Below are 22,401 nucleotides of genomic sequence, written 5' to 3' on the forward strand. Positions count from 1 at the left end.
CATAAACCTAAATAGAAACTGATAATTGTGCACGACTTCAGTATTACTAAAACTGTTGTTACACTAAGGTTTTTATTATTCTATTTTGTTAGGATTATTTTGCTCTTACTGTAGTACTGTAGGCGACTCCCGACCAGTTATGTTATACAGCGCCTGGGTGGTGCAATGGTTTAAGACACTGCATGCTGTGTTGCTACAGATGCTGGTTCAATCCCTGTGCCGTCCTTGACTTGGAGACCCATGAGATAACTGTAGTTTCTTGGTTTCTATCCCTCTAAAAACAGAAATAAATCATTGTAAATAACAAAGTGGCTTTATTTACAAATGAGTAACAATGTCTCACCCCATGTTCAAGAATGGTCTTTTTCTCGCTCATTTTACGCTATTTGAAAACGAAATCATCTCCAAAATGTTATTTTTTAAACAAAGCGATTTATTATTATTATTTTAGAATTATATAAAAGCCCGTTTGATATTCTCACAGATATATTATTAACCCTGTTATTAGCAGGACAAAATATATTGGTCATATTGGTAATGGCTCCCGGGTGGCGCACAATGGGATTGCCTTGCAGTTCTCCAGCTGTTGTGTCTACTGAAACAGTGGTGGGCGCACGAGTTTCAAGGCAGGGGGCATGGGATGGGTCACAAAGCCGCGCACAGAAGACCAACCTAGCCCATGGGGAAGGGAGGAAGAGGAGGGGGGGACCGCCACACTGGCAACATTTTAAGGGGTGTGTGTGTGTGTTATACAGCGCCTGGGTGGCTGGCGAGGGAAACGTTCCCGCTTTTCTGTTCTTTAGTGCCAGTCTGCCCGTTTAATCTAAAACAATGTAACTAATAATGGCATCTTTATGCTTTCGTTAATAAAATAATGAGAAAAATAATCTTTCAAAATGCTGATGTTTATTTAGTTATGGATCCATAATGAATTACTGTGGGAATAAATATCACTGAATTACAGAAATATCCTCCAGAGAGTCACATCATTTTCTCAATATACTGTAGGCCTACTGTAGGCGACTCGAGTCTCACTAGTGTTGAGTAATGTGCTGTTAAAAGTGGTGTAGGTCTTGTTTTTTTAAAGAACATAATGAAGGTAGAAGCAATAGGATTTGAAGCAATAGCCTACAACTATTTTAGGACCGTTTCGCACTGCTCTGAGACAAGCATGGGGTCTGGTCTTGATAAATGAATGAGATTTTTATTTTCACTGAACCTCCGTTTGGGTATTGGTTAGACTAGAATTAGAAAATGAGGGTGTAGAAATGTTATGCTCTTAGTGTAACCTTTATTTAACTTGGCAAGTCAGTTAAGAACAAATTCTTATTTACAAGGACAGCCTACTCCTTCCTCCCCGTCAGGGAATTGAACCCCGGTTTTCTGTGTGGTCGCACAACACAGGGATTCTTTAGCTAAATAGCCCAGTACTGTAGCCTACTCCCAACCTTCACGTTGTACCGTCATGTTATGGTGTTTCTATTCTTGGAATAGAAACACCATAATATTAATCAAATTAATTAAGCAAAATTTCTTAAAATCAGTCCCTATGCTCTTACAAAAAAAGATGCCCTCTGGTTGTCAAACTAGCATTAATGGTGGTTCACACTTAAATAACGTGCCATAGAATTCTGCAGCATCATGCAAGCTGCAACTTTTAATGGACGATATTTGAATAATATCTGCTATATTTTCACCCATATTTATTTTACTTAACTAGGCAAGTCAGTTAAGAACTAATTCTTATTTTCAATGACAGCCTAGGACTAGGTGGTTAACTGCCTTGTTTGGGGGCAGTATGACAGAATCCCCTTGTCAGCTCAGGGATTCGAACTTGCAACCTTTCGGTTACTAGCCCAACGCTCTAACCACTAGGCTACCCTGCTGCCCCTATGCCAAGAGGGAGTACGTCTCACTTCTTTTTCTTCTGGCATCAGAGAGTGACTGTGTGTGGATGTGTCATAAAGTGAACAGAGATGGGTTTGGAGTGTGTCTGTGTTTGTCTGCGCACGCGTGTGTGTTTTTGGAGTTGGCATTGCAGGCCCAGGTGTCCACAGCGCTGTGTTTCCTTTGAGCCGTGGGGATCGAGGTTTCATTACCATGGCTCCTGTGGGGGAGACATCTCCCCCTGGGATATGTCTTTCATTGGCTCTCTACCTGGGCCTCACTCCTGTTGTGTGCAAGTAAATGCATTCTCACTCACTCACTCACTCTCACTCACTGACTATATCATTGTATATCCTCACTCAGATATATTTTCCACCCTGGCCTTTGTGTTGCCTTGCCTTTTGATTAAAGCATTCTTTGTGGGCATGCACTGGAAAGTAACATCACAGGCACAGGCAACAAAGGCAGAGAATACATTAGCCGTGGGGAGCTATATATACAATACAATGTGGTCCCCCAAATACATATCCAATCACCCTAGAATGGAGATAAGACTCCATGTGTCTTCCACATAGGTCAAATTGTGGCACTACTGATATAAAATGTATAAATAAAATGTTTTTAATACATTCAAAGCAATGGGCCTCGAGGTATACTATGATACCATTGCAAAACATGCAGATACTAGAGAGATATACGAAAGATATTACGATTCCTAATGGCTTGTTGTTACACAACCTTAAATGACTCCTGCTCAGATCCTCAAGATGTTATCAGCTCTCAATAAAGGTGGAGGGAGCCGGTCCCTGAAAAAAATCATTAAATAAATTGATTTAATCAGCAGAACTCTCCGAGGGCCCACTCCTGGGCGGCGTGGCGTTCCCTTCAGTGCACTGCACATGAAAGCATTTGGGGCTATCGGTGTGCCTCTGCTGAATTCAGGGGGCTGAGAAATAGGTTTGTGCTGATAATGATGCTGGGACCTCGGAGGTTGGTAGTTTGGGCTAATGACGTTTCAGCGTGCATCTCTTCACTTTTCTCCATCACTCCCTCCCTCTCTCCCTCTCTCTTTTTTGCAAGTGCAAGGTAAAAACAGATTTAGGTAATGGATGTCTCACAGCTACAAATTCCCATTTTCCCTTATACCTTTTCCTCCCCATTTCCAGCTATCTTCCCTCCTGTGCCCACCAGGGCCTGATCTGATACCGTGTGATTGTCCCCCGATTTAAAAACTCCCCATGGATTGCCAGGTGATAAAGACTAGGGGAAATTACAGGGCCCTGGTCTCGCCCTGCATGCGCCAAAGCATGCACTGATAGCCACGGCGTGGCTAGCTCACACTACAAAACTATCAACACCAGGAAATGGCAGTGAATTTAGCAGAGTGCCTACGATAAGGGCATTTGGCCTGATAGCATGCAACACCTGACTTGTTGCTTTGATAGACTACAACAGTCACACGGCCGTTTCGTCTCTCTGTCTCCCTCCCACTCTCCACATGTTTTGTTATTTCAAAGGGGAAACACTGCTTTCAAGTATTCCTTTTAGTCTATGTCCTGAGGATTTTCCTTTTTAGGAATAAAAAGCCTCCTTGAGTTCAGATGGCATCTTTTGTCATCTCCATATTTTCTTTCTTTGGCTCCCTGAGATTGGTGAAGTTGTTGTAAATCCAGGTCATGCCTCTGTGCCCTACACATTCTTGTGGCTGTTGTTACAGGACATATCACATGGAGATGCAGAGATACAGTTGGGTCCTGGAGGCACAGTAACACGGGTAATGTTTGGGGTAAAGTGAGCATGCAGAATACCATTACACCTTCCAGACTTCAGACAATGGGCCCCAATATTCTAATTTAAGCTTTTTGATCAAATTACTTTCTCTACTCATATTATTTCAACTCTCACTCACCTTATACAACTCTGATATGCCCAAAACAACATACAAAATTAATAAAAAGGCCAGGTACAAGACCAGATACAAGAGCACTGATATCTAAATTGTTGTCTAGATTGTTGTCGCTCCCTCCCCCAAGAGGCAGCATTTGTGTCCTAATTTGCAACATTTGTTCTACAAAGTGCACTACTTTTGACCAGAGCCCTATAAGGCAGGCCATTTGGGGTGCCAATAGGATGCCTTTTGGGATGCTTTTTAGTGTATTAATTTAACAATTTTAAAACAATCACACAAATTTGAAAAAGACATGCATGTACAGTGCATTGAGAAAGTATTCAGACCCCTTGACTTTTACCACATTTTTTTGCGTTACAGCCTTATGCTAAAATATGTTAAATCGTTTTTTCCCCCTCATCAATCTATACACAATACCCCATATTTTCTGCAAATATGCATTTAAAAAAAGTCAATACAACATTTACGTAAGTATTCATACCCTTTACTCAGTACTTTCTTGAAGCACCTTTGGCAGTGATTACAGCCTCGAGTCTTCTTGGGTATGACGCTACAAGCTTGACACACCTGTACTTGGCGAGTTTCTCCCATTCTTCTCTGCAGATCCTCTCAAGCACTGTAAGGTTGGATGGGGAGTGTTGCTGCACAGCTATTTTCAGGTCTCTAAAGAGATGCTTGATCGGGTTCGTCCGAAGCCAATCCTGCGTTGTCTTGACTCTGTCCTTAGGGTCATTGTCCATTGTCCGAAGGTGAACCTTCGACCCAGTCTGAAGCCCTGAGTGCTCTGGAGGAGGTTTTCATCAAGGATCTCTCTGTACTTTGCTCCATTCTTCTTTCCCTCGATCTTGACTAGTCTCCCAGTCCCTGCAGCTGAAAAACATCCCCACAGCATGATGCTGCTGCCACCAACATGCTTCACTATAGGGATGATTTCAGGTTTCCTCCAGATGTGATGCTTGGCATTCAGGCCAACGAATTCAATCTTCGTTCCATCAGACCAGAGAATCTTGTTTCTCATGATCTGAGAGTCCTTTAGTTGCCTTTTGGCAAACTCCAAGAGGGCTGTCGTGCGTTTTACTGAGCAGTGGCTTCCGTCTGGCCACTCTACCATAAAGGCCTCATTCGTGGAGTGCTGCAGAGATTGTTATCCTTCTGGAAGATTCTCCCATCTGTAGCTCTGTAGTTCTGTCAGACTGACTATCGGGTTCTTGGCCACCTCTCTGACCAAGGCCCTTCTCCCCCGATTGCTCAGTTTGGCAAGGCGGTCAGCTCTAGGAAGAGTCTTGGTGGTTCCAAACTTCTACTTAAGAATGATGGAGGCCACTGTTTTCTTGGGGACCTTCAATGCTGCAGAAATATTTTGATACCCTTCCCCAGATCTGTGCCTCGACACGATCCTGTCTCGGAGCTCTACGGACAATTCCTTCAACCTCTTGGCTTGGTTTTTGCTCTGACATGCACTCTCAATTTTGGGACCTTATATAGACAGGTGTGTGCCTTTCCAAATCATGTCCAATCAATTGAATTTACCACATGTGGAATCCAAACAAGCTGTAGAAACATCTCAAGGATGATCAATGGAAACAGGATGTACCTGAGCTCAATAACAACATTTTGAAAAAGGGACTGGGTCTGAATACTTTCTGAATGCACTGTACATGAATAAAATCATAGAGGAAAACGCACAATAAAGTCTGGGACTTATTTCCATTTTGGCAGCCAGCATCTGCTTTAGGGTCCACTGCTGGTGCTGATGATGGTGGTGGTAATGGTAGTCCCAGGCCTCCTGTGTGAATGACTCGGAGGGACGGCAGCTGTCGAGAATAGGGGCAATTATTCACTCATCGCCTTGCAGTACAAGGCCCAGAGACCGCCGTCACTGATTAGTAATCAGATGGAAGGAGGAAGCGTGTCGAACAGAGAGGGTGTGTGTGTTGGATAGAGATTGTGTGTGTGTGCGTGCGTGTGTGTGTGTGTGAATTTACTGTATGTGTGTGTGTTGGTTTCTCTGTGTGTGATGGAGTGAGTAAGTTTATGGATGTGATTTTTGTGAGTAAGATTGTGTGTGCTCTCACAGACCCAATCCCCTCTATAGGATCATTGCTCCCAGGTTGTGTGTCTCAGGGTGGTAGATGGTTCTTTCCTCTTTGCATGAGCGGATGAGAGAGTGAGACGGAGGGGGGGTGAGTGATTGAGTGCTCTCAGCTTTCTTCCTGTGGAGATACATGCGGCAAGCTTCTAAATATGAATGCATTTAAAACACAGCGAGGGGGAAAAAGGGCAAAGCCAGGCTTTTGATTTGAGCTTTTGTTATGTTTCTTTATTTGTTCACTGACACTTAAAGCCTGGGTTACTTCGACTTTGGCTAAATCATACTATATCAATAGAATTTCCATGTTTCTAAGTGGGATTTTTTTTGCCTTTTACTCATGTACCTATCCGTCTACTTTTATTTCAACAGATACGTTCTCATGCACAATCAAAATAAAGCATACCATAATATTTGCTTTTACCTGCCTGTAAACGTTGCCTCACCTGTTCCCTGTTCACTCTCCCATTCGTAATGATGGCTTACCTGGATGGCACATTTTCCTCAGAAATCAGTCTCCAACGTATGTGCTTCTCTGTTGGGCCATGCCGCGGCGGTGTTCAAGTGGCGTTGAGAAGACTGCTGATAGGTTGTGCTGACACGGGTCTATGCTCGTACCAAATTATATGAAGTATTGCACATGTATTAATGGAACAGGGGGGAAAGCAATGCTTTAATAATCATTCTGCACCTTCTGGAGACACCACTTCCCCGAGATGAAGAGGAGCCTGATGATAGATGAAGCATTTACTCTCAAGAATGCAAACAGAATGAATATTGTAATGTGCCTCCGACAAAGTTTGAGAGACGCTGCTCTTAAAACCAGACTTTGCTTTAGAGTGTGGACCATTATTCTTCCATAACTCACTGGCAAACATTAACAAAATGGTCGTGATCCATTACAACAGCAGATTTAAACCGCATGATGATAGCATTATTGTTAGGACGTTTGAACGCTTTCTGTCACCCTCGCAAGAGGGGGGTATTAACGTTCGTTGATCATTATAATGAGGGCCCAGAGGGTCACATAGTCAGGGAAAAACTCCTAACCCAAGTTCTGAACCTCTATGTGGTCTTTCTTAACCTTCACTTCTACGGTGTCTACATTAGGACAGCCTTAGGCAACTCTGAGGGTGTCCTTATATGGACACTGTACATTTCAAATCAAGTATTACCTAATTCATCTTTAGTCATAGAGTAAACTCTCCCTGAGTATCACCTCAAGACAGCTGCAGCTTCTTCAGTCTCTGGCTCCAGTTTACACTCTCTCCAACCACAGAGGAGCTAAATGTGGCCTGGTAATCTGGCTTAGTTGATTACATGGGAACACACACTGAGCAACACCCTCTAATAGGGGACTGGGTCCGCCACTGCTACGCATGGCTCGGTACCTTCATGGGCGGTCTCTCATGCTTAGATGAGGATTATTACCCACTCCTCTGCTTTACTCCTCTCTCTCTCCTTCTCTGTTTCCCTCTCTGTTTATCTCTCTCTTTTTCACTGTCTTTCTCTCTCCTTTCTTTTTCCTCCCTGTCGAGAGGAAGGAAAGAGAGAAACGGAACCGGTCAATGCACTGGAAGCCCATGCCGTCTCCTGTGGATAGTGTCACAGGGCATCAGGGCTGCGCTGGTTGAGTGGAGAGCAGGGTAGCACGCAGAAAAGGATATAGGAAAGGGTGAGGCACTTAACCTCATTGGATGTGATGCTTCCGCAGGCAATCAGTTTAGTTGGGTTACGATTTAGCTCTGGCAGAAGGGTGGGTCCCACTCAAGTCTGCTTGGTTTTAATTTAATTTTGTGAAAAAGTGTTTGATATTAACGAGTTTAAATGTTCCATGGCATTCCTTCATAACTGAACAAATAATGCTGCCAATTCATTCATCCTATCCCAAAGGTTTCCAAACTTTTCCCGCACACAATCCAGTGAACTTAACCATGTAACCACATCAGTTTGGAAATCACTGACCTAGGCCTATATTCTAATGTCCATGGTCTTCTCTCTCTGCCCCCTCAGCTCCCCCCACACCTATAGCCCCTCCGGAGCTCCTGGCGGTGGGTGCTACCTACCTGTGGCTCAAGCCCAACGCCAACTCTATCATCGGGGATGGCCCCATCATCCTGAAGGAGGTGGAGTACCGCACCACTACAGGCAACTGGGCCGAGACCCACATCGTGGACGCCCCCACCTACAAGCTTTGGCATTTGGACCCCGACGTGGAGTACGAGATCAAGGTTCTGCTGACCCGGCCCGGCGAGGGGGGCACAGGACCTCCAGGACCTCCGCTCATCACCCGGACCAAGTGTGCTGGTGAGTGGAACAATGTGGTATATGTGTCTATACTGTGTATCTGTTGTTCTATTGTGTTGATGTGCTTATTTGGGTCCCCATTTGGATCCCCATTAGCTGACGCCTTAGCGACTGCTACCTTTAGTTTTCCTGGGTTCCTTCGAACTAGCGAAGAATGAAGAGCTATACTCCTAGTTCAAGGATAGTGTGTGGGCTTTTACTGCTAATCTTTCAATGCTGTACATTGGGTTCATTTTTTTGACCCTTTGATGATGGCACCTACTGTACATTCCCATTGTCTTTGTGTAGGCTATTGAATCCATCAAGTGCCACCACAAAATGCGGAAAACGAGAACCAAATGGATTTCCCGTGCAACCGTCAATGAGTTCACTGTGTATCACCTGCCTCCATAAGGCCCGCCATCTTCTTTCGCCCAGTCGGCTTCAGAAGGTCACACTTCCTGATTCCCCCAGTCTCTCCGTTTGCATCCCAAATGGCATCCTATTCCCTATATAGTGCCCTCATTTTGACCAGGGACCTTAAGGGTCTAGTTAAAAGTAGTGCACTGTGTATGGCAGGGCTCTCCAAAACCGTCCTATAGGTTTTAACTCCAACCCTAATCTAGCCTACCTGATTCTAATAATTAGCTGGTTGATAAGCTGAATGAGGTTAGTTTCAACTGGGGTTGGAGTGTAAACCTACAGGAGGGTATCTCTCCAGGAACAGGGTTGGAGAGCCCTGATATAGGGAATAGGGTGCCATTTGGGAAGCTGCCTCACTCTATGCCAGTACTTCCCCTTATTCACTGAAGACATCACTCAGGATGAGATGATAAAACCTACACGTTACCAGAGGGTGAAAAAAAACGAGTGTCTCTCTAATTAATACTCCTTGGGAGCTCAAGCTCAAATCAAAGATAATGATAATTGAGATGTTAAAAATGTGCAGGAAGAAGAGGCTTCTCTGGGAAAGGGGGATGGGGGGGGGGTTTATGTGGGAGCAATTTTCCATAATAATTATTAGCCCAGTGGGTAGCATAGGGAGCATATGGAAGAAAGACACACTTCATTTGATAAAGTGACAGCTAATCAGATCAACCCCGTGTGTGTGTATGAGAGAGACTGTGTGTGTGTCTTGCTGTTTCTGTGTGTACTGTATGTATCAGAGAGACTGTGTGTGTGTGTGTGTGTGTGTGTGTGTGTGTGTGTGTGTGTGTGTGTGTGTGTGTGTGTGTGTGTGTGTGTGTGTGTGTGTGTGCAAGTGTGTGAATTTGTGTGACTGTATTTGTGTGTGCAGCTGTGTCTGTATGTGACTTTTAATGTGTGTGTATCAAGGGTTGGAAGCGGTTCGGGGAACAGAACCGAAAACCGGAAAATAATGAAAACATTTGAGGAACAGATCCCGAACCTGAAACTAAAGTGATCTAATCTGTTCCGGAACCGTTATTTTAAAACCATGGGAACCGGTTAATAATGTTATTTTATGTTCGGGGCAACAAAGACCCTATGCAAAACCCTCACTGTCACTCAGAAGAGAATGCGCCCTTACCTGCTTCACCAAAGACCCATGCGGGGAAGTTTGTGCCCCCGCATTGCCAAAAGGTTAGTGGGCAGTGTTTAGGGCCTGGTCAAAGTGTTCATCTGCCTCGGGGCAACTGCTATGATGTTCCTTTAATGGCTCCGCCAATGTACATTCACCATATGGACATGCCATGTTGGTCAACATGTATCACAAACCCAGTGCTCATTTGGAATGAGCCATTCTGCCTTGCTGTCCATTAGTTTGGGTAGTGTATGTGTTTAAGGGGGGTGGTTAGAAATACTGAACCGTAGTGATATCAGTTGAAAGGAAAATGACCACTGCTACATCCTGACAATGTTTATGAGGTTACTGCTTATGTGTGAGGAATGTGTCTTGAGCATAATTCTAAATGTCGAGATTAGAATAAAGGGAGGGGTGTGTGGCGAAGATGCGTTATAGGATCATCTCTCTCAATCTCTCTGTTGCGCAACAATTCGTGCACACTATTTTTTTCATTGTGTCAATGTTTGTCAATGCAGCCTGGTCTCATCGACTAGACGTAACATAGTAAACGTACATCTGGGACACTTAAATTAGTATGATATGTTACGTTTGGTTTGGTTACATAAGACAGATGGTTATTTAAGGCAAAAACTAAAGTAGGATGGGTGGGCGTATAATGTGAACATCTAGCAACCCAAGGTTACAAGTTTGAATGTCATCATGGACAACTTTAGCATTTTAGCTAATTAGCAACGTTTCAACTTCTTACAGCTTTTTAGCTACTTTGCAACTACTTAGCATGTTAGCTTACCCTTCCCCTAACCCTAACCTTAACCCTTTTCATCTAGCCCTTCCCCTAAATCTAACCTTAACCCCTAGCCAAGCTAAAGTTAGCCACCTAGATGATAACATTTGTAACATACGTTTTGCAAATACATAACATAGTGTACTTTGTGCAAATTCATAATAGATATTACAAATTGTAATTCGTAACATACCATACTAAATGGGGTGTCTCTGATTAACATACAGAATAATACAAAATGCTGTAAAACCAGGTTGGTAAATGTTTATCAATATCCCATGAAATATATATTCATCAGTGAAGTTACTGTTAGTCCCAAGATATTCTCCCATTAATTTACAGTGCATTTGGAAAGTATTCGAACCCCTTGACTTTTTCCACATTTTGTTACATTACAGCCTTATTTTAAAATGAATTAAATAGTTTTTCCCCCTCAGCAATCTACACACAATACCCCATACTGACATTTTTGCAAATTTATTTTAAAACATTTAAAAAATGAAATATCACATTTACATAAATATGCAGACCCTTTACTCAGTACTTTGTTGAAGCACTTTTGGCAGTGATTACAGCCTCGGGTCTTCTTGGGTATGACAGTACAAGCTTGGCACACCTGTATTTTGGGAGTTTCTCCCATTCTTCTCTGCAGATCCTCTCAAGCTCTGTCAGGTTGGATGGGAAGAGTCGCTGCACAGCTTTTTTTTCAGGTCTCTCCAGAGATGTTAGATCGGTTTCAAGTCTAGGCTCGGGCTGGGACACTCAAGGACATTGAGACTTGTCCCGAAGCCGCTCCTGTGTTGACTTGGCTGTGTGCTTAGGGTCGCTGTCCTGTTGGAAGGTGAATCTTCGCCCCAGTCTGAGGTCCTGAGCATTCTGGAGCAGGTTGTCATCAAGGATCTATTTGTACTTTGCTCTGTTCATCTTTCCCTCGATACTGACTATCCTGTCACCCAATCCCTGCCACTGAAAAACATCACCACAGCATGATGCTGCCACCACCATGCTTCACCGTAGGGATAGTGCCAGGTTTCCTCCAGACATGACACATTCAGGCCAAAGAGTTCAATCTTAGTTTCATCAGACCAGAGAATATTGTTCCTCATGGTCTGAGTACATTAGGTGCCTTTTTGCCAAATTCCAAGTGGGCTGTCATGTGCCTTTTACTGAGGAGTGTCTTCCGTCTGACCATCAGGTCCTTGGTCACCTCCCTGACCAAGGCCCTTCTCCCCCGATTGCTCAGTTTGGCCGGGCAGCCAGCTCTAGGAAGAGTCTAGGTGGTTCCCAACATCTTTCATTTAAGAATGATGTAGGCCACTGTGTACTTGGGGACCTTCAATGCTGCAGAATTTTTTTGGTACCCTTCCCCAGATCTGTGCCTCGACACGATCCTGTCTCAGCACTCTATGGACAGTTCCTTCGACCTCATGGCATGGTTTTTGCTCTGACATGCACTGTCAGACACTGATACCTTATATAGGCAGGTGTGTGCCTTCCCAAATCATGTCCAACCAATTGAATTTACCACAGGTGGACTACAATCAAGTTGTAGAAACATCTCAATGATGGAAGCAGAATGGAAGCAGAATGCACCTGAGCTCAATTTAGAGTCTCGCAGCAAAATGTCTGAGTACTTATGTAAATAAGGCATTTCTGTTTTTGTTTTTTTATACATTTGAAAAGAAATCTACAACTGTTTTCACTTTGTCATTATAGGGTATTGTGTGTAGATTGAGAATATATATATTTTTAATCAATTTTAGATTAAAGCTGTAACGTAACAAAATGTGGGAAAAGTCAAGGGCCTGATTACTTTCCGAATGCACTGTTTACTGGACAAAAAAAAGAAACGCCACATGTAGTGTGTCTATGTGCCATGTTTCATGAGCTGAAATAAAACATTCCAGAACTGTTCCATGCACACAAAAAAGCTTATTTCGCTCAAATTCTGTGCACAAATTTGTTTACATCCCTGTTAGTGAGCATTTCTCCTTCTCCCAGATAATCCATCAATTTGACAAGTGTGGCATATCAAGAAGCTGATTAAACAGCATGTTTTGGGATGTTTGGGATTGATGTGTACAACAGTGTGTTCCAGTTCACGCCAATATCCAGCAACTTCAGACAGCCATTGATGAGGAGTGGGAAAACATTCCACAGGCGACAATCAACAGCCTGATCAAATCTATGTGATCCACCCCAATCTTTTTTTTAAGGTATCTGTGACCAACAGATGCATATCTGTATTCTTAGTCATGTGAAATCCATAGATTAGAGCCTAATGAATTTATTTCAATTAACTGATTTCCTTATACTGTATGAACTAACTTGAGTAAAATCTTTATTTTACCAGTTTACTGTCAATTTATTTGTTGTCTTTGTTTTGGGAGCATGTTTCCAGTTTCTCCGTTGTGTTTAATGTTGTGTGAACATTTGCTTTAATGGCTCTGCATGGTCAATCCGATGTCTGCAGTGGCATACAGCATTTACTTCAATGCGGCCTCCACAGAAGTCCGAGCATTCATACTCCTTGCCGCTTCATGGAGCAGAGCTGTTGTGAAGGAAGTTGTCAATGAAGTGAGTTTGTGTCTATCCTGTCTGGGAACGGGGTTCCCGAACCCCTCGCCAACAGCCAATTAAATTGCAGGGCACCAAATAAAAATCAACAGAAATCTCATAAATCAAATGTCTCAAAAAAACAAATATTAAGCACCATTTTAAAGACAACATTCTCATTAATCCAGCCACAGTGTCTGATTTCAAATATGCTTTACAGTGAAAGCTCTACAACCGATGATGTTAGGTCACCACCAAGTCACTGAAAAACCCAGCCATATTTCCAGCCAAAGAGAGGAGTCACAAAAAGCACAAACAGAGATAAAATGAATCACTAACCTTTGATGATCTTCATCAGATGACACTCATAGGACTTCATGTTACACAATACATCTATGTTTTGTTCGATAAAGTGCATATTTATATCCAAAAATCTCATTTTACATTGGCGTGTTATGTTCAGTAGTTCCAAAACATGGGGTGATTTTGCTGAGAGCCACATCAATTCACAGAAATACTCATTATAAATGTTGATGAAAATTCAAGTGTTATGCATGGAACTTTAGATAAACTTCTCCTTAATGCAACCACTGTGTCAGATTTCAAAAAGACTTTACGGAAAAAGCATACCATGCAATAATCTGAGTACGGAGCTCAGAGCCCAAACCAGCCAAAATAAATATCCGTTGCGCAGTCAATATTCACTTACCTTTGATGATCTTCATCAGAATGCACTCCCAGGAATCCCAGTTCCATAATAATGGTTGATTTGGGTTTATTTGAACAGCGAGAGACAGAATAACAACAACAAAAATCCAGAAAAACGCATGTCAAAAATGTTATAAATTGATTCGCATTTTAATGAGGGAAATAAGTATTTGACCCCCTCTCAATCAGAAAGATTTCTAGCTCCCAGGTGTCTTTTATACAGGTAACGAGCTGAGATTAGGAGCACACTCTTAAAGGGAGTGGTCCTAATCTCAGTTTGTTACCTGTATAAAAGACACCTGTCCACAGAAGCAATCAATCAATCAGATTCCAAACTCTCCACCATGGCCAAGACCAAACAGCTCTCCAAGGATGTCAGGGACAAGATTGTAGACCTAAATATTTTTTACACCTTTATTTAATCTTTATTTAACTAGGCAAGTCAGTTAAGAACACATTCTTATTTTCAATAATGGCCTAGGAACAGTGGGTTAACTGCCTTGTTCAGGGGCAGAACAACATATTTTCACCTTGTCAGCTCAGGGATTCAATCTTGCAACCTTACGGTTAACTAGTCCAATGCTCTTGCCTCACGAGGAGCAGTTACGCAAATGCAGTCAGAAGCCAAGGTAAGTTGCTAGCTAGCATTAAACGTAAGAAATCATAATCACTAGTTATAACTACACATGGTTGATGATATTACTAGTTTATCTAGCGTGTCCTGCGTTGCATATAATCGATGCAGTGCGCATTTGTGAAAAAGGACTGTCGTTGCTCCAACGTGTACCTAACCATAAACACCAATGCCTTTCTTGAAAACAATACACAGAAGTATGTATTTTTAAACCTGCATATTTAGCTAAAAGAAATCCAGGTTAGCAGGCAATATTAACCAGGTGAAATTGTGTCACTTCTCTTGCGTTCGTTGCACGCAGAGTCATGGTATATGCAACTATTTGGGCCGCCTGGCTCATACCGAACTAATTTGCCAGAATTTTACGTAATTATGGCATAACATTGAAGGTTGTGCAATGTAACAGGAATATTTAGACTGATGGATGCCACCCATTAGATAAAATACGTAACGGTTCCGTATTTCACAAAGAATAAACGTCTTGTTTTCGAGATGATAGTTTCCGGATTCGACCATATTAATGACCTATGGCTCGCATTTCTGCGTGTTATTATGTTATAATTAAGTCTATGATTTGATAGAGCAGTCTGACTAAGCGATGGTAGGCTCATAAGCATTCATTCAAACAGCACTTTCGTGCATTTTGCCAGCAGCTCTGCTGTTTATGACTTCAAGCCTATCAACCCCCGAGATTAGGCTGGTGTAACGATGTGATGTGAAATGGCTAGCTAGTTAGCGGGGTGCGCGCTAATAGCGTTTCAAATGTCACTCGCTCTGAGACTTGGAGTAGTTGTTCCCCTTGCTCTGCATGGGTAACGCTGCTTTGAGGGTGGCTGTTGTTGTTGTGTTCCTGGTTCGAGCCCAGGTAGGAGCGAGGAGAGGTACGGAAGCTATACTGTTACACTGGCAATACTAAAGTGCCTATAAAAACATCCATTAGTCAAAAGTATATGAAATACAAATGGTATAGAGAGAAATAGTCTTATAATTCCTATAATAACGACAACCTAAAACTTCTTACCTGGGAATATTGAAGACTCATGTTAAAAGGAACCAGCAGCTTTCATATGTTCTCATGTTCTGAGCAAGGAACTTAAACGTTAGCTTTCTTATATGGCACATATTGCACTTTTACTTTCTTTTCCAACACTTTGTTTTTGCATTATTTAAACCAAATTGAACATGTTACATTATTTATTTGAGGCAACATTGATTTTATTGATATATTATATTAAGTTCAAATAAGTTTTTATTCAGTATTGTTGTAATTGTCATTATTACAAATAAATAAAATACATTGGCAGATTAATCGGTATCGGCTTTTTTTGTCCTCCAATAATCGGTATCGGCGTTGAAAAATCCTAATCGGTCGATCTCTAATCTCAAGGCAGCTGGGACCATAGTCACCAAGAAAACAATTGGTAACGCACTACACCGTAAAGGACTGAAATCCTGCAGCGCCTTAAGGTCCCCCTGCTCAAGAAAGCACATATACATGCCCGTCTGAAGTTTGCCAATGAACATCTGAATGATTCAGAGGACAACTGGGTGAAAGTGTTGTGGTCAAACTCTTTGGCATCAACTCAACTCGCCGTGTTTGGAGGAGGAGGAATGCTGCCTATGACCCCAAGAACACCATCCCCACCATCAAACATGGAGGTGGAAACATTATGCTTTGCGGGTGTTTTTTGCTAAGGGGACAGGACAACTTCACCGCATCAAAGGGACGATAGACGGGGCCATGTACCGTCAAATCTTGGGTGAGAACCTCCTTCCCTCAGCCAGGACATTGAAAATGGTTCGTGTATGGGTATTCCAGCATGACAATGACCCAAAACACACGGCCAAGGCAACAAAGGAGTGGCTCAAGAAGAAGCACATTATTAAGGTCCTGGAGTGGCCTAGCCAGTCTCCAGATTTTAATCCCATAGAAAATCTGTGGAGGGAGCTGAAGGTTCGAGTTGCCAAACGTCAGCCTCGAAACCTTAATGACTTGGAGAAGATCTGCAAAGAGGAGTGGGACAAAATCCCTCCTGAGATGTGTGCAAACCTGGTGGCCAACCGCAAGAAATGTCTGACCTCTGTGATTGCCAACAAGGGTTTTGCCACCAAGTAAGTCATGTTTTGCAGAGGGGTCAAATACTTATTTCCCTCATTAAAATGCAAATCAATTTATACAATACAAAACGTTTTTCTGGATTTTTTTGTTGTTATCCTGTCTCTCACTGTCCATATAAACCTACCATTAAAATGATAAACGTACAAAATCAGCAGGGGATCAAATACTTTTTTCCCTCACTGTAGTTGTACTGTTTACACCTTCTGTGGAGACCCATCCACATAAATATATGGCGCATCCACATAAATATATGGCGCATGCATGTGTTTAAAGTACTTTACAAGTGCACCTCACTCAGCTTAACTTATATATGGAATACTATGTGATACAGTGGGCATCAAAATTACTGGCACCCCTGACTGACAATACACAAACAATAAACAAATATATATAAACAATATAATTATAGAGAGAAACTCTAAATACCAACATGTGAGAAATACTACGCTTCATGTTTCAATAGAATTCATGTTTAAATAGAACCAACCAAAATCACACAATTATTTAATACAAAATACATTTCACAAAAATCAAGGTTTCATAATTATTGGCATTCCTCATTTAGTACTTAGTGCAACTACCTCTGTCAAGGATAACAGCATGGAGTATTTTCCTGTAATGATTGACAAAGTTAAGGAGCACATTTGGAGGGGTTTTGGAACATTCCTCTATGCTGATCCTTTCAAGATCCTTCACATTATTGGGTTTGCGCTTATCAACTGCCCTCTTCAACTCCGCCCATAGGATTTTGATTGGATTATGGTCCGGCGGCTGTGATGGCCATGTCAGAACATTGATTTTGTTGTCACAGAACCATTTCTGTGTGGATCTTGAGGTATGTGGATCTTGAGGTATGTTTTGGGTCATTGTCTTGTTGGAAAGTACACGTACGGCAAAGTCTCAGCCTTCTGGCAGAGGCAACCAGACTGCCACTCAAATTGCCTGATACTTGGTGGAATTCATTAGGCCATCAATCTTATCCAGTGCCCCTGGACCTCTGGATTTAAAACAGCCCCAAAACATCACTGACCCATCACCATATTTCACCGTGGGTATGAGGTGCCCCCCTTTTTGCAAGAATTGTGCCATCTGGTTTAATATAAGGAATATGAAATTATTTATACTAATGTGACAATTTAGTACTTTTCCCACCACTGGATGTGGCTGGGGGTTATAGCATTTATTTCACATGACCCATCAATTTAGGCAAGTGTGTCTGGGTAAGCATCATCTAATATTTATAAAATATTTTTATCTGGACACTTTCTTTTTACCTGGAATTTTTCCTTATTGTAGACTACTACGACTTTTAGTCTTAATCTTTACTTCACTACTCACTGTTTAGCACATGACCTCATGTGAATCCTTAAAGAGATGGGTAGGGCTGGTTTAAGAGGGTGTGAACAATGCTGAAGGGGTGTAGACAAAGGAGAGCTCTCCAGTGGGTACCAAATATTCAAAGGCCCTTTTCTCAAAAGTGAGTTTACAAGTGTATCAACTTTCAAAGTATACTTACTTTCCCATTGTTCTTCAAAAATGCTGTGTATGATATACAATTTGTAGCTCTGAGTCTCTACTTTTATCCAATGTAAAAAAAGAAGAAAAATAACCACATTTTGCTACAAAAGACCGAATCCAGGTTGTGAGTCACAAATGTCAATGCGGAGCTATAGGGAGCCGTCTGTATTGTTACAGAATTTGGGAGGCACACGGTGATGCTGTACAGAGCTCGATTTGGCCACTGAAAGCTCCACAATTCCGTCAAACACTCCACACAGAGCCTCCAGATGGCATTGCTGGAGCAAGGATAAATTGGCTGTTAGCTTGCATAGATATATATGCCAGAATAGGTGCAGAATATAGGTGGCCAAATATATTTAAGTGCCCGTTTGGGGATTTTGCAGTTAGTTCACTTTGGGTAACTCAAGGAGAGACTGTATCTGAGCCTGGTACCCCACCTGTATCTTATTGGTTAAGACAGGTTTTGTCTGATGAGAGGCTTTTTCTTTTCAATGCTGTCATTTTGAAGTCAGATCTTTATATGGGCTATATATTTCTAAATATCACCATCTTTAAAACACCAACGCTGTGTAATTAAATCACTCATTTGCACCTCTACCTGCCTGCCTACTGCTGTATCTTTGTCCTGACTGAAGTCCTCTATTTTAAGATGCCAACAAGATGCCCAGTGCTTCAAGGCATGCTTCTTCCGTCCTCTCTCACGCTCTCCTCACCCGCAAAAGATCAGCTGCATCTCCCGCCCTACACTGTGACTGGCAGCACAGTTTGTGTTTGTCCTTCATTATGATTAAAGCATGTTGTTAAGGCAAAATACCGTTAGCTCTTAATAGGGATAGGCATCCCTCTAGTGGGACACTTGTCGACAACATCCTGTGAAATTGGAGGGCGCGCAATTCAGATAAATAATCGTAATATTAAACATGCATGAACATACAAGTATCTTATATAATTTAAAAGCTTAAATTCTTGTTAATCTAACAGCGTTGTCCGATTTACAATAGGCTTTACAGCGAAAGCATATCATGCGATTGTCTGAGGACGGCACCCCACATGAACATAATTTTTCAAACAGCACAGGCTTCACAAAACCACAAATATCGATTAAATAAATCACTTACTTTTGAAAATACTCTGTTTGCTATAACATGAATGGTCGTTTTGTTAGATAGAATTCTTCTTTATATTCCAAAAAGTCTGCTTAGTTGGCGCCATCGATTTCAGTAATCCACTCATTCAACATGCGGCCATGTAGTCCAAAAGCTAGCGCTAAACTTCTTCCAAACAAGTCAAACGATGTTTCATTTTAATCCTCAGGTACCCTAAAAAGTAAATAAACGATCATTTTAAATACGGAAAGTAGTATGTTCAATAGGAAAGTAAAATTAGTAAGTGCATCTAGTGGAAGCCATAGGAATTGCAATCTGGGAGCCGGAATTACATAGGAACAAAGGTTTCCATTTTAAGCCTGGGACCTCAAAAAAACAGATTTGCGGTTGTTTTTTTCTTAGGATTTTTGCCTGTCATATCAATTATTTTATCGTCTCAGACATTGTTTTAATAGTTTTAGAAACGTCAAAGTTTTTCTATCCAATGCTACCAATTATATTCATATCCTGGCTTCTGGGCCTGAGTAACAGGCAGTTAACTTTGGGCACATCAGTCAGGAGGAAATTCAGGAAACTAGACCCTATCCCAACGACTTTCCTATAAAAATTTAATTGCATACCTGCTCCATAGCAAGCTGCTCTAAACACACTGATTGGTGAAGTAATTTAATATTAAGCTAAATGTTTAAAAAAATAAAAAAATAAAAATGTTTTCAGATATTTAATAAGGAGCAATATAAACCGGTACTTTTTTGGTTTGAAATGGTTCTGAACTTTATTTTTCTGTTCGGAACAGTGGAATGGAATTAAAAAACAATGATTCTGTACAGAACGAAACGATTGAAAATAATTTAAGTTCCAACCCCTGGTGTGTACAGTATGTGACTATTTCTGTACGTACTTGAGCGTGTGTCCCTGATTGCTTGTGTGTGCGTGTGTGTGTATGTGTGTGCATGCCATGGTCCCTGTGAGGCCCTGATGGGGGAATTGGTAATTGAGGTGAGCAGATGAGCAGCCGTGAAACTCTCTGTTCTCCAGGTGAGAGAGATGATGAAGGAGCTCTGTGTGGAAGCGCCGACACAGTGGGGAGGCACCACTGATCTGGCGCAAATGCTCCAGCACTGTTAGTGTTTTTTTCTTCTCTTCTCTCCTTATTTCTTCACGCATCTCTTTCTCGTATTCTCTTTTTCTGCTTTTCTTTGAATTCTCTCTCTACATTTAGCCTCTATTCATCTCTCACTCTCTTCTCTATTTCCCATGCTCTCTCCCCCTCATTACCCACTGCTTTACTTGACATGTCCTTTCCCACTCTTGCTCATTCCCACTGCTACGAGACACACTACTTTCATTCTCAATAGTGCCGATGAACAGGAAAAGGACTTTGTCAGGGCTTTCTCAAGGTGTAAAATGCTAAAAGTAATTTAGAGAGGCAGGGAAGCAAAAAAGACAAAGGGAACATATTTGAATAGAGACAGTTGCAGCCTTCTCTGACCTTTTAAAGTTTATGCAGGTTGAAAATGTGTGGGAGTGTGTCTGTGTGTGAATCTGCAGACAAAATGCGTGTCTCTATCTGCATCTTGGTCATTAGTCTTTTGGTTTGTTGCTGCTGTAGCTGTGTGTGTTTGAGCTAGTTTGCTAGTCTTTACACAACGCGTTGGTCTAATCCTGAATAGTGATTGGTTAAAAGTGCATTCCAGCCAGTGTCTATTCCACAAGTTACCACTGGCTAAATCTATGACATTAAAATGCCTATTTACTCTGTTGCATCTCACTGCGCAATCCACTGTCTCACCAGCCCAGGCAGGGAAGTTAAAAATCTTCACTATAAAAGGAATCAAGAAATCATCTCAAATGTATTTTAGACTAACATTTAGTTTTCAACAGCAGAGATTTGTATAAACCTTACTGTCTGTCTCTCCGACATTTGCAGCATTGTTTCAATATTCAAACTTGATCTCCAACTATCACATATTAATGAACGTGTAGGGGTTGGGAGTCAGGACGAGAGAGAGAGGCAGACAGCATTTTCAGTCAGTCGAAATCATGAATCAGCCGACATCATTTTTATGGATATATACAAAGAAATGTAAATTGAATAAAAGTCCAACGGAACGCAGCTAGTTTGCAGTCTTTCCTGCGTCATTTATTGTGTTAGCTGTGTTTTTGGCTAGCTGCTCTGAATAACAGTGTCCTAACAAAAGAGCATATCTTATATGCCAGGCGAAATCATGCCTCATTAGCTCATTGTTATGGATGTATCCAAATAAATGTCACTAGAAAACGGCTTACACAAATGCAGCTACTGTTGTTATTCTTTCTGCACTGTTTGACATGACTAAGTTAGCCATAGCTGGCTAGCTAGCAAGCAAGGGATAAGAATGTTCCCAGCCAGTATGGCAATGGAACATTTAGAATGAACGACTGTGTCGCGTCCATAGATACAGAATAAAGAGACTGAATGACTGGGTCGTGTCTCTGACAACCAAAACAATAGAACGAACGACCAGCCGGCTTAGGTAGCAATCCTAGATTTGTTTCGGGACTATATCTTGTGGAAGAACTTCGTCTCGATCCTAACACCTTGGCCAATATATCCTCCAAACACCAGCTTCTTGGGCATGACATGTGCCTCTGTGTGTGTGTTTATGCATCTGTGTGTGATCCTTTGTCAGCAGCCATCCCTCTCTGTACCCAGAAACAATTTAGCTAGGTCAAAATGATCCATGCAACCCCCCCCCCCCCCCCACACACACACACACTCCCAGACCCCTGCCTCAGAAGACCCACTCCCTCTCCGCGCACTTCCACACCGCTTCTTCCCTGATAGAATGCACCCAATTCTAGCTGACAGACACAATCCGTTCCACCCCCCCCCCACCCCATTATTCACCACTCTACCACACATTAACACTGTCAAAGGCTAAGGCAATGAACAGAGCCCTCCTGGAGGAAACTGTGAGAATGCACAGGAATTGTTACGGTCCGCTGGAAGAAGAGTTTGTAATGCATCTCTGTACCGGCTTTAAGACAGGAAGAGGATGGTTCTTGGGCTGGGAGCCGACAGCTCTCGAACCAGTTAAAGATTGCCCCGTCACTTTGGATTGGCCTGTGGAGGCTGACCTGAGAACAGTGTGGACAAGGGGGGAGATCTCTATGTACAGAAGGCTATGCAGTGCTGAATCTCAACTCAGTTCAGGCTCTTTTATTAATGCAACATAGTATGTATTCCATCCAGAAGGTGTTGGTCCCAATGTTC

General features: G+C 42.1%; 1 protein-coding gene across 3 annotated transcripts in view; it reads left to right on the plus strand.

Annotated features, from left to right (window-relative positions):
* ptprt (protein tyrosine phosphatase receptor type T) overlaps positions 1-22,401 on the plus strand; it is a 413,934-nt gene that overhangs the window by 174,732 nt on the left and 216,801 nt on the right. For all 3 annotated transcript variants that reach the window (XM_029682684.2, XM_065001673.1, XM_065001674.1), the window contains exon 7: positions 7,899-8,192. In XM_029682684.2, coding sequence (XP_029538544.2) covers positions 7,899-8,192 — 294 coding nt within the window. The remainder of the gene's footprint in view (positions 1-7,898; positions 8,193-22,401) is intronic.

The sequence above is a fragment of the Oncorhynchus nerka genome, linkage group LG15 (genome assembly GCF_034236695.1).
Source record: "Oncorhynchus nerka isolate Pitt River linkage group LG15, Oner_Uvic_2.0, whole genome shotgun sequence".
Classification (NCBI taxonomy): Eukaryota; Metazoa; Chordata; class Actinopteri; order Salmoniformes; family Salmonidae; genus Oncorhynchus; species Oncorhynchus nerka.